This window comes from Staurois parvus, unplaced genomic scaffold (assembly GCF_062004578.1).
Source record: "Staurois parvus isolate SC_StPar_1 unplaced genomic scaffold, SC_StPar_1.0 ptg000207l, whole genome shotgun sequence".
NCBI lineage: Eukaryota > Metazoa > Chordata > Amphibia > Anura > Ranidae > Staurois > Staurois parvus.
The window spans coordinates 7105078-7126067 of record NW_028318003.1 but is presented as its reverse complement, the minus strand read 5'-3'; the positions used below and the strand labels follow the sequence as shown (position 1 = coordinate 7126067).

The following is a 20990-nucleotide window of genomic DNA, read 5'->3' as shown; positions in this document are numbered from 1 at the left end:
TGAAATTACCCTTTTTTTAATAGTAAGAGTAACCTTTCACATAGCAATTTACAATAGAATATTGGCCATATACTGTCTTTTTCTTTAGGAAAATGTACTTGCTTGGTGTTGTTATTGTCAAATTACTTATTACAAATTCATTATTTTAATTTTTGTTTTTTTTCAGGTATTGTGGATATCCCCGTTTACAAGAGTCGGATACAATCTTTACATGTCCTCTTTTCTCTGTACTCTGAATTTAAGAACTCTCAGGTCAGTACTTGGTTCCTTGGATCACCTTCTTTTTCAGTATCTTTCATAATAAGTAACCAGATGTTATTTGCCAACATCAGAGAAGCATTTAAAGGCTAAATCCACCTTTTTAGACCATGTACTATAGGGGATAACATCAATTGAAAGTGTACCCCTCTACCCAAATACTGATCCCACCCCTCTTCCAGCATGATAGCATGTGAGCATTCTACTCCCTTGCGATGAGCACAGCAGCTTCATGCATTTATAAGGATCTGTGAATGAATGAACTACAAGTCCTGTCTTCTACTGCAGCAGACAGTCTTGTAGTTCTTAATTGAACGCAAGTGCCGTGATTACCACACTCGTAGTCCATTGACACTCCCTTCAGCTCAGTAACTGAAAGTCCTTGACTTGTTACAGACAAGGAGATGGAGGAAGAATCCACAGGAGCCTGTGCATTGCACCCCTAATCCAGTGATCATGGTTGCAATGCTTTGCAGTCTGATTTGTAAGGAAAATAATAAATGCACTTTTTTCTGCAAATTTGAGTGCATTTATTTATTTACACCCAGCTCCTTTTTTTTTTACTTGAAGGATGTCTGGCGAAAGGGGTCCATCAGGGCGACCCAAAAAGTGAATTTTGTCTGTTCCTTCAAGAACTGGCTGAAAGTCGTATCGTGCATAGGCAGCTTAAGGGGTCTATTCAATATATAAGTTTGTCTATTTTATATCAGTTGGAAAAATGTGTGAATACTGGATGAAAGTTGTGTGACAAAGTTTATGAATAGTCCCCTTTGCTACTTTCACAAGTAATAGGTGGTATCTCCAACTTAAACTGTAAGCAAAAGCACAGAAAAATCTGGATTTTATCCGCTTACTTGCAGTGCATTTCCTTTTCATGAAATATTTTTTATTCATTTGCAATGTGTCTTTCTAGCAAATTTGATTAATCCTAGAGTCCATTTCCTAGCGCATCCCCTGCCCTCCTTGCCCATCATCACCCACTGCTCTTCTGGGAGTGTCTAATTACTCTCTGTGCTGGTCCAGCTCCTCCGCCTCTACCCTCAGTTTCACACTTAACCTTTATGTAGCTCCCAGAGGGGCAGTGAAAGGAATTCAGTATGACTGATGACAACACATTCAAAATGGTGGTACCCAGCAGCAGTATCAGGGCTTCTTAAAGTCTACGCAAGGGAGGCTTTTACAGCACACCACCTTAAACCATTGTCCTTCAAAGTTGCCTTGCCTGATAATTATGAAGAGGACTCATCACCCAGCTTTTCTGTATCTATATCTAGGTTCCATGTACAACTTGGAAGGTCACTGATACTAGTTTTTGTTCTTACTACCCTCATGTGATTATTATTTTTTGTCTTCTTTTGGGTTTCCATCTTGGCTGACTTCACTCCCTTACATGTGTGGGAGTTCACTTATCCAGGCAGATGGCAAAATTGTATATTGAGCTGTACACTAACCGGTCACTCTGTTAGGTACACCTTGCTAGTACTGGGTTTGTCCTTCTTTTGCCTTCAGAACCGCCTTCATTCTTCGTGACATAAATTAAACAAATTTTTGGGAATGTTCCTCAGAGATTTTGGTCCATACTGACATGATGGCATCATGCAGTTGCTGCAGATTTGCTGGCTGCACATCCATGATGCAAATCTCTCATTTTACCACATCCCAAAGGTTCTCTATTGGATTGAGATCTGGAAACTGTGGAGGCCATTGGAGTACCGTGAACTCATTGTCATGTTCAAGAAACCAATTTGGGATGACTTGAGCTTTGTGGCATGGTGCATTATCCTGCTGGCAGTAGCCATCAGAAGATGGGTACACTAATGAAATAAAGGGATGGACATTGTCAGCAGCAATACTCAGGTAGGCCGTGGCGTTTAAACTGTACTCAATTTGTACTAAGGGGCACAAAATGTGCCAAGAAAATATTCCCCACACCATTACACCACCACCAGCCTGAACCATTGATACAAGGCATGATGAATCCATGCTTTCATGTTGTTTACATCAAATTCTGACCCTACCATCTGAATGTCGCAGCTGAAACCGAGACTCATCAGACCAGGCAATGTTTTTCCAATCTTCTATTGTCCAATGTTGGTGAGCCTGTGCAAATTGCAGCCTTCATTTCCTGTTCTTAGCTGACAGGAGTGGCACAGAGTGTGGTCTTCTGCTGCTGTAGCCCATCTGCTTCAAGGTTCAACGTGTTGTGCATTCAGAGATGGTATTCTGCATACCTTGGTTGTAACGAGTGGTTATTTCAGTTACTGTTGCCTTTCTATCATCTCAAACCAGTCTGCCCATTCTCCTCTGACATCAACAAGACATTTTCGTCCACACAAGTGCTACTCACTGGATATTTTCTCTTTTTTGGACCATTCTCTGTAACCCTAGTGATAATTGTGCGTGAAAATCCCAGTAGATCAGCAGTTTTTGAAATACTAAGACCAGCCCGTCTGATGCCAACAACCATGCTGCATTAAAAGTCACTTCAATCCCCATTCTTCCCCATTCTGATGCTCGGTTTGAACTTCAGAAAGTCATCTTCACTACGTCTAGATGCCTAAATGCATTGAGTTGCTGCCATGTGATTGGCTAATTAGCAATTTGTGTTACCAAGAAATTGAACAGGTATACTTAATAAAAAGGCCAGTGAGTGTATATTGGAAACAGGCAGGTAAGAATACTTTAGTGCAGAGGAGACATAGTATGCCTCTTCTGTGTTTAAAAAGCCTACCTGTTTACATTTTGTTTGTTAAAGGTCCACTTTAATGATGTAGCACTAGTTTAACCTGTAGCAGTGAAAAATCGCTTCTTATTGACATATCGCTAGCTCCAGCCTGCTACTAATCGCTGTTAGAGATTTGTAGCAGTGCTGTATTTAATAATACATCAATAAATTTATTTTTTATATTCAAGCAATGTAGCTACTCTGACTTTGTATCAGTCTTCTGCAATCCCTGTACAACAGTGTGCAGAGTGGGAAAGGCAAAAGCAGCACAAAGAGCCAATCAGTTGTGTTGCAATGCTTTATAGTAACCAGGAATATGCTGATAGGAAGAGAGTGGATGACCTCATCAATTTGCTGCATTTCCTTTTAATGTCCAGTCTCAGTCTTGGGGTGGGAAGGTGGGCAGGAGAAGAAAACTTGTAAGTGTTACTTAAAGAATAAATTTATCTTAGCAACATGTTAGACCTGTATTAAGGGTATAACATGTTACAGTGCAGTACCTGCCTGCTATCCGCTCAAACCCCCCCCCTTTAACAGTGGGCGAGGGACCTTCTCCCCCACGCACACTGTCACAATTTAAAAACAGAGTGGCTGATCGCTGTTGCAATTCTTTGTGGGCTGCAAAGTCAAAAAATAATAAATGCTCTTTTTTTTTTTTTTACCTGCCAAAAGATGTGCATTTATTATTTAACCACTTCCTGCCCGGACACTTTTACCCCCTTCCTGTCCAGGGCAATTTTCAGCTTTCAGCGCTATCACACTTTGAATGACAATTGCGCGGTCATGCAATACTGTACCCATATGAATTTTTTACCATTTTTTGAGACAGATAAAGCTTTATTTTGGTGGTAGTTATTCTCCGCTAGGATTTTTATTTTTTTTGCTATGTAAATGAAAACGTCCAAAAATTTTGAAAAAAAGTGTTTTTTTAAATAAAATTTTGCAAATAAATAATATTTCATCATAAATCTTGGCCAAAATTTATTCCGTTATTTTTTTAGTAAAAAAAAAATCCAAATTAGTTTATAACCAAAAATTATAATTTTGAAACATTTGTTTTTATATTTTTATTTTATTTTTTTATATTATTATTTTTATTTATTTTTTTACATACTGTCACCCTAGCAGTACAGTGTCACCATGGTGACACTGTACTACTTGTGGGGGGTGATGAAGATTTTTTTTTTTTTCTTTTTTTTTACACTGATTGCTTTTACACCCATATAGGATGTAAAAGCAATCATTTCTCTTTCTCTCTGTCTGCATTCTTGCAGTCATTGAGAAGTATTGAGTGAGCTGTGATTGGTCACAGCTTGTCACATGGTACATGGCTGTTGTGAATAGCCTTGTACCATGTGACCTCTGTGATCATTCACAGATTTCACACGTAGTAAGCAATGATGTCACAAGTGATATCTTGCTTACTACTTTGCATGTGATCACTGATGGGCCAATCAGTGATCACATGATCGGGACCTCGTACAAAGGTCCCGTCCGACGATCGGTGTTTCACTGTGCCCGGAGGACACAGCGGGCACCGGATCACGGTGCTGCGCGCTCCCAGGGAGCACGCACAGCTAGAAAAGGCGGGTGCCGTTTATGAACAGCAGGCGGACGGCAAGTGCTTAATTACACTACAGAAAAATCAGGTCACCTATTCTGCCAGACAGGGCTATGCTGTGTGGCAGAAATGTGTACATGTTAGGAATGGATGGACAAATACAAATTATTTGGCAGGTAACACCATCCCCGTGTATGCAGCTGTTTGCCTGGAGTCCACCTTCAAATCAGAACATATCTTCCTGGCTGACTATGTATTAACTTGCTTTATACTATGATCATTTTTATCTCTTTACAGCATTTTAAAGCTTTAGTTGAGGGAAAGAAGGAAAGAAATTCATCCAGCAATAGTGCAACCACAAGCAAGGATAATGAAAGTAGTCCCTACAACTAAACAGAAGAGCTTCTCTATTGCCTTTCGGAGTGATCTTATGTTAAATATGCACACGACTAGTCTATTCAAAACTGCTATTTTAGACTTCAGTAGTTCTGGAAAGTTAAAAGAACTGGACTTTAAATGTATTTTTTCTATAAAGAGTGCATCGAGTTTGGGAACACACAAGACATTGGACGTGGACACAAACAGAATCATAAATGATGGCAAGGAGTCCTCACAACTGGAATCACTAAGGGATTGTTTTGCATTTGGTTGACTAAAGCACCAAACTCCTTTTTTCTTACTTCAATTTTTTTTTGTATGAGTCATTCACATTACTGATGCTTGGTTAGAAAATAAGTGGAAAATAAAAATAAAAAGTAATAAGATTGGTCTTCAGTGTACAAATGCTAATTTAAAATGACCCTTGTTATTCCCAGTGCTATGCCATCTGTGCCTATAACAGCCAATAAGAAAAAAAAACATTCTAGCCATTCGGCAAACCAGGGATGATTTCATTGTATCTTGGCGGATGTCATGGCTGTCATAAAGGTAGTGTGGAATGTACAGTGCTTTTCAGAGCTGCTATCCAAGGATTGTTTAAGAACTGTGACAAGAGAGAAGGAGCAATATAGACCTTACAATAGCCTCTATGAAAAAGGTATGGTTATGAGACAGCAAGAGGAACAGCAAGGATTGCATTAAGATGAATGTAGTTGATTTAAAATCACTTCTACACTGTGATACTTTGTATAATTTTGGTATTTGAATTATATTTCAACAATATTCACCCTTAATATAATCAAAGGATCACATTCATATATTTTTTTTGTCCTATAGATCTTTGTAAATACAAATGTCTGTGAGTATTCTATGCTTTATATTTCTGTAAGAGTAATGTTAAATCCTTTTGTTTGTATTACAATTCACATAAAATTTTAAAGGAAGAATGTGTGTGGTTTTTTTTCTAACACCTACAGGAGCCTGCCTGTAGCTACAATTGCTCACTCAGTGTCACTAAATGTGACAGGCGGTGTTATAGAACATTATTGAGGTGCAGAGGGTCAAGCTGTGTGTAATTCTTTTAAAGAGAAGCAGACATCTATGGACAATTTTAGTAATCTGAATCACCACTCTCAAATTGTTATATAATTACAGCCTTACCTTAGGGATTACATAATCTTTGATTTATTTCTCTTTCTAAGGCCCCATTCATTATATCTTGTAGCGGAATTAAGGTTCTTGCTACCTCATTTTGACATCACGATTTTCACGCAATCCTGTGGGTCACATTGGGCAGCCCATTCACTTGAATGGGCTGCCGTATGTGCATTTGTCGCCAGAAAAGAAGCTCCCGCTCCTTATTGGGCGACAAGCTTCATGTAGTTTGAAAAGGTTTTTCTGGCAACAATCAAGGTAGAATTGCATCACATTTGGGGTGCCATTAAGGATAATGGCACTCAAACGTGCACATTGTGTTGTACTGTGATTGCCACGTGTTTTTGGTATGGTATTCCCAAACTACAACAGCTCTAAGAGTATGCAAAACAAATCAGTCCTGAGTTCAAGTAGAAGACAGGTCAGCATCCATGGAGGCCTTACAGCATGATGTTGATCTGACATTTCTTTTCTTAAAGGATAAAAAAAATCTGAGATTTTTTATTAGGCAGAGGGACATGTGCTGGACATGTCAACCGCATATTTACCTGGTGCAGAGATTCAGAGGGCTGACTTCCGGAGTCATTTTCTGGACTGATTGGATGAATAACTCCAAAGTTGTTTAGGAGATTTTCACAGTCTGAATTACCATCTGTGGATCCTATGGCCTGTCAGTATAATCACCAACTTCCCTTTTTCTTCTCTCAATTCAAGTGTTGAGAAGCCATGGGTCAAGATTCCCTGTCATGGTATTGGGATGTTTCCGATGGCAAATATGTATCCATCAACGGGGTTCATCTACTGAGTATTTCAGAAGATACAGAGAGAGGTAGTGGAATAGCCATGATCTCGTATTGGCCCAGGAGACCTTGATTTCCATTTCTCTTGCAAATGACAACAGCTCCACCTTGGCTTCTCTCTCCTGTTTGGAACCTTATGAGCCTGGGAGACCACTGTGACCCAGACCTTCAAGGTCTCCATTTACCAACTTGGGAATTGAGAGGGAGAGGCTTGCATGTTTAGGCCTCCCCTGGAAGAACACCAGGACTCTATTGAAGTCCAGGAAATTTTCTACTAATCTATTTTCACATATTGGAAACTTTTTTCCAGAGACTGTAGTTCTGACACAGTGGGGTTTACTTACTAAAGATGGGGAGTGCAAAATTAGGCTCACTTCTGCATAGAAACCAATCAGCTTCTAGGTTTTATTGCCAAAGCTTAATTGAACAAGTTGAGGTTAGAAGCTGATTGGTTTCTATGCAGAAGTGAGCCTAATTTTGCACTCTTCAGTTTTAGTAAATAAATTAATAAATAAATTAATCCATAAGTGAAAAACGTAGACATTTTACGATCAGGGTTGGACAAGAAGCTGTGTTTTTTACATTCTGAAAAGTCAAATTTCTTCCTTATCTGCTTTGAGGGGGACCAGGTGAGCAAGCCATTCCCTGGTGTTCAGGTGTTCAGATTTAATCTGCCAAGGAAATATGTTTTCCAGAATGTACTGATAGTTTTGCAAACGCTAAGTCAGATTCCCTTAATTCCAGCAGAGTCAAGCTCTTTAAATATTCTTATGTTGGCATAATTTCCTGCCCCTCTGTCACAAGGTTCTCATGATGGAGCATAGGTGGGGGCAGCTATATCTTTTTGTAAAGACTAGTAATGGGTAATCCTGTGGGGTCAGAGGAAAAATAACTGACCTGTAGTATACCGACATGAGACAGGCCAGAAAAGAAAGTTACAGTAAGTATTTGAAAACAATTTTCTCTTATCTTTCCTTGCTGTGCCTAATTTATTGCAGGAAAACCATTAGAGCACTGCTAGTTGGGGGTCCCTCTTAAGAGTATGCACATGTGTTTTAGGACTGCTGGGGGGAAGGAGATAAGAATAGATGTTTGTCCCTCTTTGTTGTATTCCTTATTTCTCCAATAGCCTTTCTTTACCTTTGCCCCCCCCCCCTTTTTCAGATTCCATGTCATCCCACTCCATCTCATATCCCTCTTCTATTTTATTTTCTCTCCCTATCTCCTTCCCCCCAGCAGTCCTAAATGTGCAAAGTCTCTCCACACCATATGTCTTATCAGGTGATAAGAGGGGGGCACTGGAAGAAGAGGAGGGTCAGAGAAGACAGGATCAAACAGCCTTTTTTACACAATGAAGAGGATTAACCCCTTAGGTTCCACAGTGAGTATAACAAACATGCTTTACTGCATATACAGACTGATTTTACTGTTGTGGGTTTAGTAACACTTTCACTTTGAAAGAGAGGGTCTCAGCTGGCATTCCACATTTTTTTAACAATTTTAAAATAACTACAATTAAATTTATTGCAATGATGCATTATTTGTTAAACACTTTTAACTTCGCCCAATGCAGAAGACAGTGACAGGTTCACTTAATACCAGCCTCTATAGCTGCTTATACCTTTCCTTTACCCCCCAGCTGATCAGAAAAGCTAAGTGCCATACCCCCTACTTCTAGCTTCTTATCTTGGTTGTTCATGTGGATACTGTTGGCCAGTAACTCTCCTGATTCAGCAATTTGCTTCCTCATACAGATTCACACAGGAAAGTTTTGTTTTGAGCCCTTTCAAGGTTCTTACTGTACCTGAAGCCCTGTGGAGGGGGGGGGTCTTGACCCCCAAAACACATTGACTATTTTATAGTACAAACCAGTAAATTAATTTGGACTCTTATTATTATTTGGTCTGGCGCTCCCTCCATCCGTGCATGTTTTTATTCTGGTAACCTGCTGGGGTACCAACCGGAGGGTAGCCTTGTTTGTTTTGAGCTGCCTGAGCCAGGTTGCTTTTCAAATGTCTTTGTCCTCTCATTACTTTGTATGAACTCATCAAAGTCCCAATGCCTCTTGGACTTGTGTGACTTTCCCCTCTTCTTCCTACGGGACAGCCCTGGTGCTTGGCAGTTGGCCACTTAGCTCAGTCATAAGAGGGTAAGGAAAGTCCTTGGCCATGTGTAATCTTCAAGTTTTTTTTATCCTCCGCATACAAAAAGGTTTTTACTGTAAGAGTTGGGAGACTGTGACATAAACTTCGATGGGAATTAATTCTAGCTGATTAATAGACTGCTTAAAAAAAAAGCTGGAAATGTTTCTAAATTCATAAATGGCTACTAATATATATAAGAAATACAAAATTCCTTTTATGAAAACCTTTTGAAGCTCAATGATGAAAATGTAAACAGTTACAAAATAAAAAGAGTAAAGAAATAATACTGCAGCATACAGATCCAGGGCGGTATACAATTTGAATCGGGAAGTAAAATGTTTTCCCTAATAAATCAAGTTAGACCACACTTTAGGTGATTTATTTATTTATTTTTTCTAAAAGTATTAACTGGAGGTTTAGGATTTTTTTTCTTTTTTTATTGAACTAAAACTTGACTATGAACTCCTATGGATTTGGCACACGCAAGTTTTGTATCATGTCCCTGAGCATTCTGTTACAAAGTGCAGCATATGGGTTCAGCAAAAGTAGCTGCTGCTTGGCAAAATCACTGCCTTGTTCGGCTGCTTGAAGAAAATCATTCTTAGCTGCTTCTTCATTTCCATTTAAGCGGAGAATTAGTCCACGTTGCACCAAAGCTTGGCGGGCTGCAACCCCTTTCCCTTCACTCAGCTCCAATGCACGATTCAGATCCCCAAGGGCACCTGGATGTAAGCAGACCAGTGGAATTAGTAAATTTACTATTGCAATGTACAATAATTTCATATGTAGGATTAAGGCATGCAATGTAATTTCCTAGGCCCCATAGCAACTCCACCCAACTTTCTAGTAGAATCTCTCTGTCCCTAGTTATCTCTATAGCAGGGGAAGGCAACCTTAAAGAGGTGGAGATCTATCTGAACAACATGGGAGAAGTCAAAGATCAGCGGGAACAGTGTCGCCTCCTCACAGTTGATTTATACCTCTAATTGCCATACTACCATGTCACAATCGCATGCATTGCAATCATGGGTTTCAATCAGTTTATGAGGCAACATATCGCCTCCTCACTACCTGTCAAATGCACTGGGATCGCTTTGCAGAGGAGAAGCAGTGCCTACTGCACCTGTGAATGAGCCCTTAGTTGTAATCGGCAGCGGCACCCTAAGGGCTTGTTCACATGTAAAGTTGGGGGGTGGTAAAACCCTGCGGTTGAATCATGGTTTTAACACCCCCCAATCTCTACCCCTTTAGCTGCTGAGGCAGCAGCCAAAGGTGTGCACATGCCGCAGCAGGAATTACACCCCATCTTGCTTTTGGTGAGTGCTCCCGCCTGTCAAACGAGACCCATTCAAGTAAATGGGCCACTTTGGAAATGCCCTGTGTAAAATAACGAATTGTCTCGATATTTTATTGACATATATTGATGAGAAAAGTCCAAAATAGAAAGTCCTTCCAGCTCTTGCATAAACTCAAAAATGGATTTAATAATAATATTGCATAAAATTAGAAATACAATATTGGAATACATAATGTTAGATAATGTCCAAAAAATATAGTTGGTTCTTGAGATAAAAATTGTGTGTATAATTGTGTGTGTGGTGTGAGTCTGTGGGCTCCTTAGCTCAGCTTGTAATCTCTTCCAAGTTTCGTGAAAATGTCCAACTAAAAAGTCTTTGTTCTGCTCTATAAGGAGCAATTCATCCGTCACCTTCTCCTAAAAGTGGGCTGGTTTTCCTTTCTGTTTCTTATAGTCCCACAATTATATCTCGTGACAGATGTATTGAACAAACCTTCAGTCTTACTCCCCCTCGCCAAGTGCAGAGTCTGAAATGTAATCCTTGGGACCTCTAATCAGAACTACACTGACATTCCATCAGTCAGGGGGGATGGGATATGTTACAAATATAATATATATATATATATACATACATGTGTGTGTGTGTGTATATATATATATAATCTCCCAAAAGTATTCTTAATATAAAGTTATATCATAAATATCCTAATCAAGAAATATTACAGTATTACACTTGTATGGTTAACATGTTTAAAATAGATTCTCACAATCATCTTATTAGTGGAGCTTTAGCTCCTACCCACAGAGATGGGGGGAGGAAATCTAGCTAGCCAATTCATGACTAATTACTACCACATGTTGCTAGAATATACAGAAAAAAAACAAGCTATATATCCACATACATACAGTATGTATTCAAATAGACTATAAAAGTCTCTCTGTCTTACTTTTCCCAATCTATAACAAATAGAAATATAACAACTCAATTATTCTATTAAGATCCAATGCATTCATACATATGTTAGTAATGGTAGCCTCCCTAGTGGTCTGATTATGTCCATATTTCTGTGCTCAAAGCGGTACATTTTTTTTGCATGGAAATATGTCGTTTTTTTATTTTTAGGAATAACTCACTGAAATCTGTCCGAACAAGAGTCTAGTAAACATCCCGGATATTTTAAAATTTGAAACACAAAATCATAAATTATAATTTAATAAATAATCATAAAAAATAATATAATAATAATAATAATAAATTTAATTCAATAATATAATCAAACCAAAAACACTGAAATGTTTAAATAGAGTACCAAGTTCGCACATCACTGAGCAAAAGTCACGAAATCGTTTTCAGTGTCTGATGACGAATTTCCCCACAAATCATTATCACTCAATTCTGCAAGTGGTTCTGATTTACTATCGCTGTTCTCTAGCTGATCTAAAACCGCTTTTAACCTAAAGGGATGCTTTTTGGATGCCATGGACATTTCTCAGTTTCCAGGCAGAAAGAACAGTAAAAATGCAGGCAGGGCACAGGACAAAGCACTAGGGACAAAATGTATGTGAAATGGTTTGGTACAGTAATGTTTTACTATGTGATTTTATTGAATTTAGCGAATGTCACTTTTAACATTTTTAAATTTCCCGCCAGTTGCGTCCCCCGTACGACCCGACGTCGCAGGGAATGGAACCCGGAAGACAGATGCCGGCATCGGCCAGAGGACATTACAGGGGACACTGCAGGTGGGACATCGCGGGAGCGCATGACAAGTGCAGAAGAGATCCCAGAGCAACGCTGCAAGGTATTCCCGAGTGTAGCTCGGGGTTACCGCTTGTGGTACTGAAACTTTACCCCGAGCTACACTCGGAAATACCTCCAGGGAGGTTAATAAGCAGATATTAGATAGAAGGTTATGGAAGGCTTCTAACACCCTGGAACTGCATGCTTCTGCGGGGTCCAAGGGCTTAAAGCAGGTGCTGAGAAAGCAACACACCACTGCCTGTTTAACCCCTTGTTTGCTGTACTGCACAAGGCTGCAGGGCACTTGCAGAGCGGCCTCATTCACTTGAATAAGTTATGCTTGGCTGGTACTACACCCACCAGTCATGACAGGGCGTAGGAGCCAGCACTACAGAGAAGAAATCAACTTATCTGGCTCTTGTTCCTTACTACGGCTCTAACTTTACAAGGAGTTCCTCTACATTGCACTGATGCTCTGGCATGGCAGGTCAGCAAGTCCACACCGAGATCTACCAGTCACCTGTGCAAGATCTACTGGTTGCTGACCCCACTCTATATTGTTTGTGAAAAAATAAACAAAGGTTGAAAAAATCTGGGTCCAGGAAAGTTAAATAAAGTTACTAGGGACACTAACTGTATAAAGTAATGTACAAAATGTAAGTGTACCCAAGTATACCCAATGGAAATGTTTGAATGAAGATCTAATGTTTGCTATTCAAATATGTTGAAAATGTCAAATAATGCCTACAGATAAAGGTGATATACATGAACAAATGACATAAAATTTACATGACGTATTCATTATCTAAAATAACAAAATGCAGATTTGTGATATAGAAAATGTAAGTACACCCCTACATTTACCACCTCTTCATATCTGTAAAATTAGAACCACTTGTTACAGATTAGGTGCCAATGATTAGAACCTCCTTAGGGAGTATGCAGGTTAAACATATCTTATTTAAACCTCAGATATCTAGTCCAGTCTGGGTCTACTTTTCTTTTTACTACTTACGTGTGCTGTCATCATGCCAAGATCAATAGAGCTCTCCAAGGCCCTCAAAAAGAACGTTATAGATGCCAATGAATCTGGCAGGGTATTTAAAAAGATTGCCAAATCATTTGGCAATCAGTCATTCCCAATGTAAGTAAAATAATGTGCAAGTGGTGTAGATTTCAAACAACTAATTTGTTTAGGATTGGCCAGCCCAGTGAATACAACTCAAGAGCTGACTGATGCTAAAAGAAATCTTCAAGAATCACCTACAATCAGAAAGAGATTGCACCAAATTAACCTGCATGAGACGTTTGTTAAAAAAAAACCTTAGCAGTCCAAAAGCAATGTTAAGCAAATTTTCCATTGAACATATTGGCAGAGACCAGGCCTCCTGCTACTGGAACAATATGCAGAGCACCGATCAATCAAAAATAGTGTTGTTTGGTCACAGTAACCATGTTTCGCACAAACAGTAGACAATATCTCAGAAGAAGAACCTCGTAACAACTGTGAAGCATGGTGGTAGAAATGGTTTGGGGTTGGCCTACTGCTTCAGGGCCTTGGCAGCTCACAGTTATTGAGTCAGCTATACATTCTGCATAATATCAAAGTATGCTTGATAAGAATGTGAGGCCATCTGTATGAAAGTTGCAGTGCGGGGGCTCCCCACTTCAAGGGTAAAGTTTTTTTTTAAAATTTGGGCATGGAAGTAGACTTGAAGCCAAAACCTTTTTCCATTTTTGATATAGTCAGGGGCGGACTGACCATTCGAGCACTCGGGCACTGCCTGAGGGCCCCGGGTCAGTAAGGGACCCCATGAAATGCCCCTGGTACCTTTTATAGGCTTTTTTGGGTGTGTTGTGAGTGTGGGCAAGGACACAGGGGTCCCATGATCCCCTATTGCCCGGGGGCCCCATGAGTTGTCAGTCCGCCCCTGGATATAGTATACAGGTGAAACTCGAAAAATTAGAATATCGTGCAAAAACTCATTTATTTCAGTAATGCAACTTAAAAGGTGAAACTAATATATGAGATAGACTCATTACATGCAAAGCAAGATAGTTCAAGCTGTGATTTGTCATAATTGTGATGATTAGAGCTTACAGCTCCTGAAAACCCCAAATCCACAATCTCAGAAAATTAGAATATTGTGAAAACGTGCAATATTCTCGGCTCAAAGTGTCCCACTCTAATCAGCTAATTAAGCCATAACACCTGCAAAGGGTTCCTGAGCCTTGAAATGGTCTCTCAGTCTGGTTCAGTAGGAATCACAATCATGGGAAAGACTGCTGACCTGACAGTTGTGCAGAAAACCATCATTGACACCCTCCATAAGGAGGGAAAGCCTCAAAAGGTAATTGCAAAAAGAAGTTGGATGTTCCCAAAGTGCTGTATCAAAGCACATTAATAGAAAGTTATGTGGAAGGAAAAAGTGTGGAAGAAAGAGGTGCACAAGCAGCAGGAAAACGCCATTCAAAAGTGTTGGGGACTTTCACAAGGAGTGGACTGAGGCTGGAGTCAGTGCATCAAGAGCCACCACACACAGACGGATCCTGGACATAGGCTTCAAATGTCCTATTCCTCTTGTCAAGCCGCTCCTGAACAACAAACAACGTCAGAAGCGTCTTACCTGGGCTAAAGAAAAACAGACCTGGTCTGTTGCTCTGTGGTCCAAAGTCCTCTTTTCTGATGAGAGCAACTTTTGCATCTCATTTGGAAACCAAGGACCCAGAGTATGGAGGAAGAATGGAGAGGCACACACTGCAAGATGCTTGAAGTCCAGTGTGAAGTTTCCCCAGTCTTTGTTGATTTGGGGAGCCATGTCATCTGCTGGTGTTGGTTCACTGTGCTTCATTAAGTCCAGGGTCAACGCAGCCGTCTACCAGGAGGTTTTGGAGCACTTCATGCTTCCTTCTGCAGACGAGCTTTATGGGGATGCTGACTTCATTTTCCAGCAGGACATGGCACCTGCCCACACTGCCAAAAGCACCAAAACCTGGTTCAATGACCGTGGGATTACTGTGCTTGATTGGCCAGCAAACTCACCTGACCTGAACCCCATAGAGAATCTATGGGGCATTGCCAAGAGAAAGATCAGAGACATGAGACCAAACAATGCAAAAGAGCTGAAGGCCGCTATTGAAGCATCCTGGTCTTCCATAACACCTCAGCAGTGCCACAGGCTGTTAGCTTCCATGCCATGCCCCATTGAGGCAGTAATTGCTGCAAAAGGGGCCCAAACAAAGTACTGAGTACATATGCATGCTTATACTTTTCAGAGGTCCGATATTGTTCTATGTACAATCCTTGTTTTATTGATTGCATGTAATATTCTAATTTTCTGAGATTGTGGATTTGGGGTTTTCATGAGCTATAAGCCATAATCATCACAATTATGACAAATCACGGCTTGAACTATCTTGCTTTGCATGTAATGAGTCTATCTCATATTTTAGTTTCACCTTTTAAGTTGCATTACTGAAATAAATGAACTTTTGCACGATATTCTAATTTTTCGAGTTTCACCTGTATATAGATGGAGGGTTATCAGGCTCTGTTACATACACCTGTGCTGACAAAAGGAGAGAGTCTGCTGCTTCACTGTCCAATCACAAGCTAGGGGCCGGTTGGTGACCAAGCTAAACTGGTTAACTCAGGAAATAAAAGGTCATTTACCTGTCTGACAGAGTTGTATCCTGGGAGTTTATCTTTACCATTATGCAACCTGGTACATGCTAAAATGAAACTATATAATGTCATTGTGTAGATGCAGTGTAGTACCGGTTATGTCTCCTTGTAGGCGTAGAGCTTGAGCACGGTTGTTGTATGCAGATGCACGATCAGGAAGTAGCTCCATAGCCTTACTAAATTTTTGCAAGGCTGTTTTCAGATCTCCAGATTCTGCAGCTTGAACACCAAGCAATTCCAAGTTCTGTACCTCTTCCAGTAAAGCAGGTGCGAAACTGCAATCTGTAAAAGAAGACATCCAAATAAAAATATCACTTTTTCATTCTTTTGATAAATGTGTATTCACAAAACACAGTTCAGTAAAACTATAAGCTTTTAAATCTGAAGTTTAGGTATGACAATTTTTACATTTTTCATAGTACAAAGTAAATGTAATTCACTACAGCATAAGGTGCAAAAAAAAAAGATCAGTGACAGTGAAGCAGAATGCAAGAGGAGACACCTAAGGTTAGTGAGGGAAGAACAGGTTAGGTCAGGGCACAGCAGGGAGCAGCCACAGAGAGACAAGATTGGAGAGGAATCGGCAAAGAGGGGCAATTTTGGAGGAAGCGGTGGGGACTAGTGATTGTCATCAGGATAAGAGAAAAGGCAACGGGGAAGAATGGAGACATGGTGTGGTCCAGAGGAGGAAGAAAGAAAGAGCAGAGGCAAAGCATAAAGGAGGACTGAGAAGCCAGATACCAGTCATCAAGGAGAAGACCAGGTACAGAGGAGGACAGGATACCAGGCACTGAGGAAGGAATGGAAAGGAACAGAGGCCAGGCACAAAGAAGGGCAGGGAAGAGGGGACCAGGCACAGAGGAGCACAGGGAAATGGAGGCCATGCACAGAAGAGGAGAGGGAAGTGGAGACCAGGCATATAAGAGAACAACCCTGTGGAGACCAGGCATGGAGGAAGAGAGGGATGCATAGAAACTGGGTACAGAGGATGATCGGAAACCAGAGACCATGTACAGAAGAGGACAACCATGTGGAGACCAGGCATGGAGGAGGAGAGGGATGCATAGAAACTAAGTACCGAGGAAAAGGAGTGGAGACTGGGTACAGAGGATGATGGGTAACCAAAAAACAGCTGTAGAAGAGGACAACCATGTGGAGACTAGGCATGGAGGAAGAGGTGAGGAGACTGGGTACCGAAGATGAACCCTGCTGCTGTTTGCATAAATTGGGCTGTGCAAAGCAGGGATGAGAAATGTAGAGATTGCTTAGTAAAATCAGCACATTTTACACACATTACATATTTACACATTTAACCCCTTGCTGGCCCTAGATGCTGACCCCTTCCCAGCCAGTGTCATTAATACAGTGACAGTGTATGGTATTATCACTGACCACTGTATTAATGTCACTGGTGATGTCATTGGCTGTCAGGCAGTTCCACCCAGTGTCAGTGTTAGATTGCCAGCCTCAGTCGTTATAAGTCGCTGATCGCCGCTATAAGTAGTATTAAAACAAAAAAATCCTAGTGGTGTATATATACACCATAGTTTGTAGGTGTTATAACTTTCACGCAAACCAATCAATATACACTTATTGAGATTTTTTTGCTATTAAAAATGTAGCCAAATACATTTTGGCCAAATTTTATGAAGAAATTTGATTTTTAAATTTTTGTTATTGGATATGTTTTATATCAGGAAGTAAAAAATATAGTTTTTTTTTCAAAATTTTCAGTCTTTTTTTCATTTAGATCTAAAAAAAAAAACAAACAAAAAACCCCCAGTGGTGATCAAATACCATCAAAAGAAAGCTCTATTTCTTTGAAAAACACATGATAGAGAAAATAACAGTTAAAGTAGTGCAGTGCGGTATAGCAAAAAATGGCTTGGTCATGAAGGGGGTAAAACCTTCTGGAGCTGAAGTGGTTAAAAGCAAAGAACAATCTGTGTGTAAGATGATAGGAGTTATGGGTAAGTTCTTAAAATCCCTTGTAACAAAAAAAAATGTAGTTAGAGAACTCATTGTTTGGTGTGCTTATGTTTATTTCATTGCTAACATAAACCATTCATCCCTTACTTTGCTGAGAAAGTTGAATAATGCACAAGCACAAACATCTGCTTTTTTTATGATGTCGTACGAATCCACAACTTATTGGTTATACATTATTGACTCATATATATGTAGTGAGGAAGGGCTAGTCAGGTTTTTACTTTTTGTGTCACTAACAAGGATATAGTCCCTCACCTCCTGTGTGGTCACTGGAGCAGGAAGTGAGTTGAATCTCTTTAGCGGGGACACAATGTGCAAAAAACACTTTACATTTTTTAATAGCGTGCGGAAAGAGTAGAACGTTTGTAAGTTTCTATTTCTATCTGTAACAAAACGTTGAAAAAAAATTTCAGTTGTTGAAGTGGTTTGGAAGTGTAGATGAGAGCAGGAAAAGAATCATTGGAGATTAGTGGAAATGGTGTTACATGGGTTCACTGTACCTGCAGCAACACAGGTGCCAGAACATACCGCATATAGACATTATTTCTATACAACGAGATGACCTCCTCTATTGTCTATGACAGTATGGTGTTTTGTTCCACTCTTCCAAAATTGATCTACATTCAGACCTTTGAACCTATCACAAGCACATTAGTTATCCAGTACATTACCCATGACCCAGTTTTTTAGAAATACTAATCCAGTCTGCAACCTTGGACAGTTCATAGACCAGTGATCCAGCATTAACTACAAGTTCGCATTGGTGTCTCTGCAGTTTCTGAAGTACTACAAGTCACAGCATATACCTCTGACATTTACCCTGTTTTTGTGGAACTGTAAGTCTCATCATGTCCCGTTGGACTACAGGTAGCAGCATGCTCACTTCCTGCTCTCCCCATATGATTAACAGCCTCTGACATTCTCGCACGGTGTGTGGTGTCATGTGTGATGCATTTGAACCTTGCTGTCACCTTTGTCTCTATTACAGATATGCGCCGATTATTCAATATTTTATTTATCAATCCATTCTCTTCTGTGCCTGGAACATGAGCATGCATTCTATTAAATAACTGCTAAAAAAGAATTCATATAGTAATTATCAGTTAGATTAAGCAAATGTGGCCTTACCTTGATTTGCGTCCTCTTGTGGGTTTTCCGGATTCTGTTCATTTATGTCACCAAATGGGGCATTAGGGTTAAAAAGGGCATGCAAGACTGCTGCATCATTCTGAGTGCACATTATGGACTGCTTTTAGTGTGACTGAAGATGGAAAAGTACAGACACTTTTATCTCATAGACACATAGGGAGGAGCAGGATCAACCAATAGAATACAGGGGTGGAGGGCTGGTTTTGACCAGATGTGACTTACAGCTGGATTTGTTTAACCCCAAAAAAATAAAAAAAAAGTGTACTGTGTAAAAAAAAATGTAGTTCCATGCTCATCCCATCACTTCTTCACTTACAATTCCTGTCTTTTCTGGCATTCTAGAGAGCCTAGACAAAGTTGTAGTGAGACATTGGCAGCACTGCTAATTAAAACAAACCCACGCTGACTTGTACTTCGCAAGAATGGTTACACGTGGCTGGACTCATATTTAAAGGGAACTTGTGAGGACAGAAACATGGAAGCTGTCATCACTGATCTCCATTCATAAATACTAGTTTCCTGGCTATCTTTGGCTTCAATACTTTATGTGTCAATGAATCAGAACAAGGATTCAAATTAAATGTCAGAATTAAATCAGAATGTATTTATTTATTTCAGGTACTTATATAGTGCTGTCAATTTACGCAGCGCTTTACATATATATTGTACATTCACATCAGTCCCTAACCCTCAAGGGGCGTACAATCTAAGGTCCCTAACTCACATTCATATACAAGGGCCAATTTAGACAGGAGCCAATTAACCTACCAGCATGTCTTTGGAGTGTGGGAGGAAACTGGAGTACTCGGAGGAAACCCACGCAGGCACAGGGAGAACATGCAAACTCCAGGCAGGAGGTGCTGTGGTTGGGATTCGAACCAACAACCCTGGTACTGCCAGGCAGAAGTGCTAACCACTTAGCCACTGTGCTGACCAGAATTGCTTATCAATTAACTTATTGCAGATCAGTGCTTCAGAAAGACAATAAGCCTTTGGGTCAGTGTGAGAACCAAGCAGCCAGCATTACCAGAAAGAGAGACCAGCACTGGGAGCCTCCACATTTCCTCAGCACAGGTTCTCTTTAAAGTGTATCCTAAGTTGATCCTAACAATTTTATTTTGGGCTAACTTCCTACGCTGCACTCTTACTAGTTACAGTAGATTGTTCCTAGCTAGCTCTGTGAAGTGCAGCACATCCCCATGGTATAGGGCAGTGGTGGTCAACTTAAAAATGATAGACGGCCTCAAGTGCAGCACCAACACTTCCAAAGGGCTGCATCATAGCAGTGCATTCAGATGCATTGCATCAAGTTAGGCAGCCCATTCAAAAGGAATAGGCAGTAGTGCACCTCAATACCCCAAACTTATGGCCCTGCTGAATTTTTTGCAGTGTATCACAATGCACACTGAAGATGATGGATTACAATAACCCCCAGCATTGGTGTCAGTGGCAGTAATAATAACCCCCAACCTTGGTGTCAGTAGATTCAAGGTAGAAAATCTAACTGTGGAAGGAGCCTGTACACCTGTGGATGCAATAGCATCTATTTCCAAAGCATTGGAGGTGCGGCTTGAGAAATCAGAATTGGCAATCTGTAACAATCTCAGTAAAGATGATGTATTGGCTTCTTTCAACAATTTAAAGTTATCTGCTAGTTTCAAGGCTGAAGCCATTGACCCGCGTCTTGTGGGTTTTTTTGTCTCGAATGTTCAGCCTCTTACAGACTCTGTTCCATCCGAAAATACAGAAATACCCTAAATATGTCCTACTGCACTGCCCTATCCTGGGCTTATTTGCTCACCAACAAAAATTTGCGTCCTGTTGTAGACTTGCCAGCTTTGACTGCTGTCCCTTATTTGCCCAAGCCCCTACACTCCCTTTCCCCTCCTGTCTTGCTTCCTTCATCTTTTCTGCTTCTTTCCTTTTACTTTTCTTGACAGGACTCTGTGCACTCTTATGGTCTATATGTTTCCAGGACTACCTGCTCTGTTGTCTGAAATCCACGATGTCATGGCCTGCTTCACCAGCTAAGAGGATCACCCTGGAATTTCACTTGTTTGTATTAATGACTATGATGGTTTAGTGTGAGGTCATAACTCCTTTTCTGT

General features: G+C 40.3%; 2 protein-coding genes across 3 annotated transcripts in view; one reads left to right on the top strand and one right to left on the bottom strand.

Annotated features, from left to right (window-relative positions):
* The window catches only part of IFT46 (intraflagellar transport 46), a 50181-nt gene extending 44312 nt beyond the window's left edge, over positions 1 to 5869 (top strand). For both annotated transcript variants that reach the window (XM_089678591.1, XM_089678590.1), the window contains exons 11-12: positions 167 to 252; positions 4842 to 5869. In XM_089678591.1, the coding sequence (XP_089534717.1) occupies positions 167 to 252; positions 4842 to 4937 (182 nt within the window). In that variant the 3' untranslated portion in view covers positions 4938 to 5869. The remainder of the gene's footprint in view (positions 1 to 166; positions 253 to 4841) is intronic.
* Positions 5870 to 9389: 3520 nt separating this feature from the next.
* On the bottom strand, positions 9390 to 19019 carry TTC36 (tetratricopeptide repeat domain 36). The gene is made up of 3 exons (XM_089678589.1): positions 18862 to 19019; positions 15838 to 16026; positions 9390 to 9743 (listed from the first exon to the last, which is right to left on the bottom strand). Exons 1-3 carry the CDS (start codon positions 18971 to 18973, stop codon positions 9487 to 9489), a joined length of 558 nt encoding a protein of 185 aa, XP_089534715.1. The 5' UTR covers positions 18974 to 19019; the 3' UTR covers positions 9390 to 9486.
* Between the last annotated feature and the right edge of the window lie 1971 nt (positions 19020 to 20990).